The sequence below is a fragment of the Pristiophorus japonicus genome, chromosome 2 (genome assembly GCF_044704955.1).
Source record: "Pristiophorus japonicus isolate sPriJap1 chromosome 2, sPriJap1.hap1, whole genome shotgun sequence".
NCBI classification, from domain to species: Eukaryota; Metazoa; Chordata; class Chondrichthyes; family Pristiophoridae; genus Pristiophorus; species Pristiophorus japonicus.
In genome coordinates, this window is record NC_091978.1 from 34,951,508 (window position 1) to 34,960,845 (window position 9,338).

At 50.3% G+C, this 9,338-nt stretch overlaps 1 protein-coding gene across 2 annotated transcripts; it reads right to left on the minus strand.

The window, feature by feature from the left end:
• Positions 1 to 1,501: 1,501 nt before the first annotated feature.
• On the minus strand, positions 1,502 to 9,132 carry LOC139236592 (FAST kinase domain-containing protein 5, mitochondrial). Of its 2 annotated transcripts, none has more exons than XM_070866839.1 (2): positions 9,066 to 9,132; positions 1,502 to 4,821 (listed from the first exon to the last, which is right to left on the minus strand). In XM_070866839.1, the coding sequence occupies exon 2, from the start codon at positions 4,790 to 4,792 to the stop codon at positions 2,279 to 2,281; it is 2,514 nt and encodes an 837-aa protein (XP_070722940.1). In that variant the 5' UTR covers positions 4,793 to 4,821; positions 9,066 to 9,132; the 3' UTR covers positions 1,502 to 2,278. The 2 variants fall into 2 exon arrangements, with proteins under 2 accessions (XP_070722940.1, XP_070722939.1); XM_070866838.1 differs by lacking the exon at positions 9,066 to 9,132 and adding an exon at positions 8,409 to 8,654.
• Positions 9,133 to 9,338: the final 206 nt, after the last annotated feature.

The window sequence follows — 9,338 nt, forward strand, 5'->3', positions numbered from 1 at the left end:
GCCCGCTTGATTGGTACCCCACCCACCACTTTCAATATTTACTCCCTCCACGACCAGCGCACCGTGGCTACAGTGTGTACCATCTACAAGATGCACTGCAGCAACTCACCACGGCTTGTTCGGCAGCATCTCCCAAACCCGTGACCTCTACTACCTAGAAGGACAAGGGCAGCAGGCACGTGGGAATCCCATCAACTACAAGTTCCCCTCCAAGTTACACACAATCCTGACTTGGAAATATATCACTGTTCCTTCATCGTCGCTGGGTCAAAATCCTGGAACTCCCTCCCTAACAGCACGCTGGGAGTACTTTCATCACACGGACCACAGCGGTTCAAGAAGGCAGCTCACCACCACCTTCTCAAGGGCAATTAGAGGGCACATTTTACCCTACCTAAACTAGATGTGATCCAAAACTCAGCTGCCTGTGTCCTAACTCACACCAAGTCCGGCTCACCCATCAACCTTGTATGCACTGACCTATATTGGCTTCCGGTTAAGTAACGTCTCGATTTTGAAATTCTCATCCTTATTTTCAAATCCCATGGCCTCACCCGTCCCTATCTCTGTAATCTCCTCCAGCCCCTAAACTCCCCCAGATGTCTGCGCTCCTCAAATTCTGCCCTCTTGAGCATCCCCGATTATAATCGCTCAACCAGTGATGGCCGTGCCTTCTGGTACCTACAAAACGCTCCTTAAAACCTACCTCTTTGACCAAGCCTTTAGTCACCTGCACTAATTTCTACTTATGCGGCTTGGTGTCAATTTTTTTTCAGATCATAATACTCCTGTGAAGCGCCTTGGGGCATTTCACTATGTTAACAGCGCTATATATTAGTACAAGTTGTTGGTGCAATTCACAGTGCAGATTTAGCAGTGATAGCACCATTTAACAGAAGATGCAGAAACAAGCTAAGACCCATTTACAGTTTTTTGCTCACATTAGGTAAAAAGACTTGTATTTATATCACGGGTTCATGACGTCAGAACCTCCCAAAGCGCTTTATAGCCAATGAAGTACCTTTGAAATGTAATCGCTGTTGTAATGTAGGACACGCAGCAGCCAATTTGCACACAGCAAGCTCCCACAAACATGTAATAACAACCAGATAATCTGTTTCTTTTAAAATGATGTTGATTGAGGGATAAACATATTGGCCAGGACACCATCCCTGGTCTTCTTCGAAATAGTGCCACAGGATCTTTTACGTCCATCTGAGAGCGCAGACGGGGCCTCGGTGTAACATCCCATCTGAAAGACAGCACCTCCGACAGTGCAGCACTCCCTCAGTATTGCACTGGAGTGACAGCCTAGATTTCTGTGCTCAAATCTTGAGAGTGGGAAATGATGCTACAACCGGCTCAAGAGGTGAGAGTGTTGCCCACTGAGCCATGGCTGACACTATTGCACTGCAGCCACATACATCTGGCTTTTTAGATTCTCAGTGCACAAAGAACTCCACATCAATTCAGCGGTCAATGATTTAAAGGGAACTTACGATACCCTCGTATTTTTAGATTTTATTAGTCTTGATTTACAGAGGTTGTTGGTATTGCAAACAATACACAAACTGCTTTTTTGGCACAAGGCTATCTTCATGATGCCACCTTCTTCAAGTGCGCTGATTTAATTCTGAAGGAAAACAATTTCACTGAAATTGTTCTTAAAACAAGGTGGGGGGGGGGGAGGGGAAGAACAGGAGAGCACGATTCACCTCACCGCACCTTAACTGGGGAGGGGAAAGAAAGTGGCCAGGGTTCCTGCTCCGGATTGCTAGACCGTGGCTCATGGGATCCTGTGTACATGTGTGAACGCGAGGCAAGAACAGCATTTCCCCAGGGTAGAAGTCTAAATTTCACACAGGAAGAATGGATACTTAGACAACGTCCCCGTCAGTATTCATGCTGTGTGCCCCAGCACGTGTCAACATCTATAGGATAGGAACGGAGAAAATGAACACAAAACATTGAAAAAGTGGAAAAGAAAACTAAAGAAAGTTTTCAAACCAAACCAAAAAGCTAATTATTTGTGTCTATAACATAATTAGTAGACCAGCCAAATGCAATTGTCCCATCAGTACACAGCTTCTGGCACCAGTAGATTCCCATAAAACAAACATTTCATCACAAATCAGTGAAATGAGTTTGACATAGAACAAATAGTCCAAATTTGTTTTTTTAACTGCATTAACCTCAGAAACTATGTTCAGCTTTAGAATATATTAATTCTGGTCTGAAAAATAGACCATCCAACTTTCTGGAAGGCGCCCATTCCAATTCAATCCAGTGCGCTGTACAATTTCTGATGTAGGTAGGAGAGCTTCTCCGAGCGCGTCCGTTTGAGCAGCGGGAACCACTCCCAGTAGGGCAGCTCCACCACCACATAGCCAGCCTGAACCAGCTGCCTCCTCTTCATACTGTGCAAGCCCAGGAGGATGCGGGAACTGTAGCAGTAGTGATTGCGGTTGGATACCTGGATGGCCAGTTTTCGGACCTCCGATGGGCTTGTGGGTTGGACGGCAGTTTTTTGGGCTGGAATCTTTGAGTTAGTCAATGAGCTTAAGAGACTGTCTGTTAGGGGCACTCCATTTCGAAATACCTTTAGATTCAACCCTGTACGACCTCTATCTTTAACGGCTGCTTCGGTTTTGGCCATATTTTTAACGGCCCCTTCTCGCCCAGCCCAGCTGTCGGGCTCACTTTTTAGAATTAAGCCGCCGGTTCTGCGTTTCGCAAGCTGAGAAATTAACTGGTCCGTGACCGGGACCCCACTCATCTTGAACTCCAGTTTCTGCGTCCCTTCACTCGATGCCTCCACACTGAACGGCAAGGGATTTCCGACGGGGTCAAAGTGCACCTCCAGGTCAGCTGACCGGGTGTGCGGCAAAACCAGGTGATTCTTCACAAACCGGGGGCCGCCCAGCATGACCTGCAGCAAAATGGCAGCTTCCACCATCTCGGGCTTGGCACAAATGTCCTGCCGGGCAAAGTTCCAGAGCATTTGCGTGACTTCCTGCCGCAACTGCGAGGGGAGGCGATGGCCGCCGTAATCGGGGCACTCGATGGCCACCGCTCCGTCGAGTGTGAAGAGATCTTTCTTCAGCTCGAAGGGGCTCCTTTCGGTGGCTAGGGTCACAAACCGCGGGCTCAAGGCGACGTCGATGAGATCGTGCGGGAAGCGCCCCATGAACGCCAGCGCCAGCAAGGCGGTGAGCAAGTGCTCGGGGAAGCGGCGAAACTCGTGCATTTTGCGGTGCAGCTGCTGCGTCAGACTGGAGAAGAACTCCTCGCCGTTTTCGGGCCCGTAGTTCAAAACCGAAAAGGACCAGAGGTACTTGGCCACGTCTTTGCTCCTGCAGTACTGCACATTGGGCGGGACCTTGGCAGCCACGGCGCCCAGGAGACGCTCGTCTCGGTAGCGCAACGACGCGCACGCCAGCACGATGTGCATGGCCCCCTGAGTGCCGATGGTGGGAATCCTGTCCGGCGCCACCTTGCCGAGCCGCTTTAAGAACGGCAAGTGGTCCACGTGGGTGTAACGGAACATCTTCATCACGTTCACCAAGCTGTAATTGCTGATGTCCTCCATCCGCGCCGCCACCTTGTTGCCGATTCTCTTCATCAGCGGCTCAGAAAGCCCGTTCTTCGACTTGAAGAAGCCCAGGCAGGCCGCTCCGACTTCCTCCATGTCCATCCGGTCCAGGTGGGCGGAGAGCAGCGTCTCCAGCTTCTGCATCAGCTCGCCGGGCGCCTGGCGGCTCTCCCCGATGACGTAGAGGAGCTGAACCAGCCGGGGCAGGGTCAGCTCCTTCCAGCGCAGGCCCACGTAGCTCAGCACGATCTCCATGTACTGCGGCACTCCGCGCCCGAGGGAGCGCCACAGGTCGGCGACGAGCAGGAGCTGGTCGAAGTCCATGTCCCACGCGCGGCGGCACAACTCCGTCTCGAGGGCCTTCAGGAGCAGCGGCGAAGAGGACACCCGGAGGCGCACGGCGGCTTCGAGGAGGCGGAGCAGCTGCGGCAAAGCGAAGGCGCCCCGGAGGTCCACGCTGCAGCGGCAGAGCATGGCAAAGCGGGAATCCGCCCGCACTGCCGCGTGCTGCTCCGCCGGCAGCCAGCTGAGCCGCCAAAAGTAGTCGGCGGTGCTCTCCGGGCTCAGGCAGCTTCTCAGGAAGGAAACGTCGCGCAGAATCTTCTGCCCCTCTTCCATGGGGAGCGGCTCCCTCTGCTCCGAGCCGCAGAAACAAAGCGCCCTGTAGGCGCCGCCGAGCTTCTGAAAGCCCCGAGGATCTTCTTTCGTGTCGTAGACCTCGACATCATCCATCTCCGGCCTTTGCTTGGGATCCACTGGCCACTGGGCAGCGCTGCGTGGCTCCTCGATGGGCCTGCTGTAAACCAGGTCCAGCAGAGTGTTTCGGACACTGGACAGTCTGCGAGAGCAGGTCACCGTGTAGGTGCTACGCACTTGCTGGATTCCCAAGCTGGACGGAACATTTTCCAACAATAGGGAGAAAGCATCCGCGTAATCATCCGTCTCACTGGGAACACTCGGCTGTGCCCGGTTTTTGGTGCTGCTGTACGCTGCCGGCTTGGAATATATTTTATAGTCCACCAACGCTGAGGCTTCGCCAGGCAGGCAGAGGAAGGTCCTGCCAAACCTTTCGCCTGGATGGTTATTAGCGGCCTCTTCCTTTCGTTCAGGTTTCCTGGCTTCAGTGGGCCCAGTGCTCTTTGAATATGCTCGCCGGTTGAGGATTCTTCTGGGCATCTTCCGGCAGATGACTGCGGCCATGTTTGCGAAGAGTGCGGGGCTCAGCTTGTCTGCAAAAAGGTAGAAGAGTAAGTGCCTTTGAGGCTTTGCGAGTTTCCAAGATCACTTGCATGTATTATTCAACGGGAAGCTACTGGTCGTTTTTGCAACTATCTTTAACATCCAACCAGTCCCATATTACAAACACACACAAGGAAATGGTTCCTGTAGAGTAAATAATCATTCGACAAAACCCACTCACCGAGTCTGCACCGCTAATTCTGGGCTGGCGTTCAGCGGGACACTCGGGCCCGGTGGGTGTGGGTCGTGGGAGTCTATAAACCCTCCGCCGTTTAGCATTAATCACCATATCGGTAGATATAATTATGGTTATGGCCATGGGAGGAACGTGCAGATCGCGTTTGTCAGACTGTTAATCAGCCTGCGAATCCTTCCACTACTTCACATGGTTTTCCAAGGGAAGACTGCGAAAATACGAAGTTGAGGAGTTGACAGTGCACAAACATGCCCATCTCCAAACCAACATTACAGAAGGTTAACCCCTCAGTTGTGGATGACCATGGGACAGGTGACAACTGTACACTGGAAGATGTCTAATATATGCGCGTCCGCAGAGTTTTGTTTTTGTATGCGTCAGTTGTGGCTCCAGGGACTTGAGCACTAAAATCTAGGCTGACACTCCAGAGAGAGTCACTGTTGGAGGTGCCATCTTTCAGATGAGACATTAAACCGAGAACCCGTCTTCCCCTTTAGGTGGAAGTAAAAGATCCTATGGCACTATATCGAAAAAGTGCAGTGGAGTTATCGCCGGTGTCTTGGTCAGTCAACATGACTAAAACAGATTACCTGGTCATTACAGGTACAACGTCTCAAATCTAGCTGTCCGAAAATCGGAAATGTCCAAAAACCGGACATATTTGAGAAAATCCCATTTGATATTCAGTAAAATAAAATCTGGAATTATTGTCCAAAAACCGTCAGGCCGGACTAGTTATCGGCTTTGCCACCATGTTTTAAATGGCGTGCGATCGGTCCAAGCTTCGCCGAATGACCCTCGGCCATATCCAACCCAACCTGACCCACGCCACCATTAGTCCTTTGTCTGTCTTGGTAGCATACGTACGCTCTTCGGACGCTCTGGTGTTTTCTTGTCCGAAATCCGGAAAAATCCGAAAGCCGGCATAGTGTCGGTCTCGAGATTGCCGTATTTGAGACCCTGTACCTGCATCACATTCCTATTTGTGGGAGCTTGCTGTGTGCAAATGTGGCTGCTGCATTTCCTACATTCCAACAGTGGCTACACTTCAAAAAGTACTGTTGTCTGTAAAGCGCTTTGGGATGTCTGGTGGTCATGAAAGGCGCTATATAAATGCAAGTATTTATTTTTTAGTCTTTTGTATAACTAATAAACAGTACTCTATTATTGTGGCAAATCAAAATTAGTAAATGATTTGCAGCTCTATCAAGTAACATCGAGGAGAATGGATTGTAACTGATACACAGCACAACCTACTCTGCCACTGGTCAACAGGCACGGCACCATTAACAGTAACAGTGTCTCAATGAACTGGACCACACAATTTTCACTTACTGTAGCACACCAGCCACAGAAGCAGAAACAGTGTTAGCTGTTGTTATTCACCATGAAAGACAAACAGAATCATCTCGAAGCCAGCACTCAAGGGCACTAAAATAAAGGGAAATTTTACCGAACATTCACAGAAAATCACTTTGAAGTACAAAAATAATATACTGAGTGCCTGGGCTGTCCTATTCACAGTTATCACTCTGAAGGAACAGAAACAGCATTGCACGAGCTACTGGTAAGTTTGAAGAACGTTTTCTTGCCATCTCCAGAATCATAGAAATTTACAGCACAGGAGGCCAGCCGATAAAGAGCTATCCAGCCTCATCCCACTTTCCAGCTCTTGGTTACGGCACTTCAAGTGCACATCCAAGTACTATTTAAATGTGGTGAGGGTTTCTGCCTCTACCACCCTTTCAGGCAGTGGGTTGCAGACCCCCACTACCCTCTGGGTGAAAATATTTCCCCTCAAATCCCCTCTAAACCTCCTACCAATCATTTTAAATCTATACCCCCTAGTTGTTGACCTCTCTGCTAAGGGAAATAAGTCCTTCCTATCCATCTTATCTACACCCCTCATAATTTTATACACCTCAATAAGGTTTCCCCTCAGCCTCCTCTGTTCCAAAGAAAACGACCCCAGCCTATCCAATCTTTCCTCATAGCTAAAATTCTCCAGTCCAGGCAACAGCCTCGTAAATCTCTTCTGTACCCTCTCAAGTGCAATCACATCTTCCCTGTAATGTGGTGACCAGAACTGCACGCAGTACTCTAGCTGTGGCCTAATTAGTGTTTTATACAGTTCAAGCATAACCCCCCCTGCTTTTGTATTCTATGCCTCGGCCAATAAAGGCAAGTATTCCGTATGCCTTCTTAAGCACCTTATCTACCTGTCCCTGCTACCTTCAGGGATCTATGGACATGCACTCCAAGATCCCTTTGTTCCTCTGCACTTTTCTGTCCTACCATTTATTGTGTACCCTTGCCTTGTTAGCTCTCCCCAAATGCATTACCTCTCCCCAAATGCATTACCTCACACTTCTCAGGGTTGAATTCCATTTGCCACTGTTCTGCCCACCTGACCAGTTCATTGATATCTTCCTACAGCTTTCTTCATTATCAACCACACAGCCAATTTTGTATCATCTGCAAACTTTTTAATCATTCAAGTCTAAATCATTGATATTTATAACAAGAAACAAGGGACCTAGTACTGAGCCCTGTGGAACCCCACTGGAAACAGCCTTCAGGTCACAAAAACAGCCATTGATTCAATGTTCCCTTTAAATTTTTTTGGATGCTCGGCCCCTTTAAGGTGCTACGCAGCCCAATCAAAATACCGTGCAGCGCGTTTAACAGCTGGTGAGCTGGCTGAGCAAAAGCTGCGGAGCACTGCGTGACTTAAAGGGAACATTGTCCACAGTGCACCTGGATTAGGCAGGACCAACAAGTTGAACCAAGTTATTTGGCAAAAGAACCAGAGGCAAGACGAGCTGTTGTGATCTGGAATGCACTGCCAGCTGCAAGGATGCTGAAAGCAGATTCAATAATAACTTTCAATGGGGAACTGGATAAATACTTAAAGGAGGAAAATATTGCAGGGCTATGGGGAAAGGGGAGTGGGACTAATTGGATAGCTCTACCAAAGAGCTGGCACAGGCACGATAGGCCGAATGCCCTCCTTGCGTGCTGTAGCACCCTCGCTTCGGATTCAGAAGTTTATGGGTTCAAGTCCCACTCCAGAGATTGAGCACAAAAATCTAGGTGGCCACTCCAGTGCAGTACTGCGAGAGTGCTGCGCTGTCGGAGGGGTCGTGTATCAAATGAGACATTAAACTGATGACCCGTCCGTCCTCTCAGGTGGATGTAAACGATCTCATGGCACTATTTCGAAGAAGAACAGGAGAGTTATCCCTGGTGTCCGGGGCCAATATTTATCCCTCAATCAACATCACTAAAACAGATTATTTGGTCATTATCACATCGCTGCTTGTGAGAGCTTGCTGTGCACAAATTGGCTGCTGCATTTGCTACATTTCAAACAAGGAGTACCTCATTAGCTGCAAAGCTCTTTGGGATGTCCGATGGTCATAAAAGGAGCTATATAAATGCAAGTCTTTTTTGGTGAAAGCAGGTTCAATAATAACTTTCAATGGGGGATTGGATAAATACTTAAAGGGAAACTTTTTGCTGATGGGAAATGGGATTAATTGGATAGCTGGCACAGGCACGATGGGCTGAATGGCCCCCCTGTGTGCTGCATCATTCTCGGGGCCTGCGTCTCATTCTGCCCTCCAGCCGCCTCTGCCCCAGCCAACGCCTCCCGCACATGCGCACAGCCTCCTCTGCCCCAGCCAGCGCCTCCTGCACATGCGTAAAGCCACCTCCGCCCCAGTCAGCGCATCCCGCACATGCGTAAAGCCACCTCCGCCCCAGTCAGCGCATCCCGCACATGCGCACAGCCACCTCGCCCCCAGGCAACGCCTCCCGCACATGCGCACAGTCACCTCGCCCCCAGGCAACGCCTCCCGCACATGCGCATAGCCGCCTCTCCCCGCCAAGGGGACCGAGGTAAACAACCGGTCGGCTGCTCGCTGCGGTTACCGGGATGACCGTGATCGCCCGGCCCGGCTTGGCCGGCCGCAGCCAATGCATCTATGAACACCCGCTGGTCCCGCCGATGCTCACGCCTCCTTTGGCTTCACTCACCCTCGGTTACAGCTTTACTTCTCGGCAGCTGCCGCCATTGTCCATGGGGAGGGAGAGGCGGTGCCTCCAGAACGGAACGGCCGGAAGGACAAACAGCGCAATGGGAGTTCAAAACAGTGACGGGAGGGTAGAACAGAAAAATCATCACGACCTGGAAGGAGGCCAATTTGGTCCATCGTGTCCCTGAAGGCCGACCAAGACCTATACAGCCTTATCCCACTTTCCAGCCCTTGGTCCATAGCCCTGTAGGTTACGGCACGTTAAGTGCACATC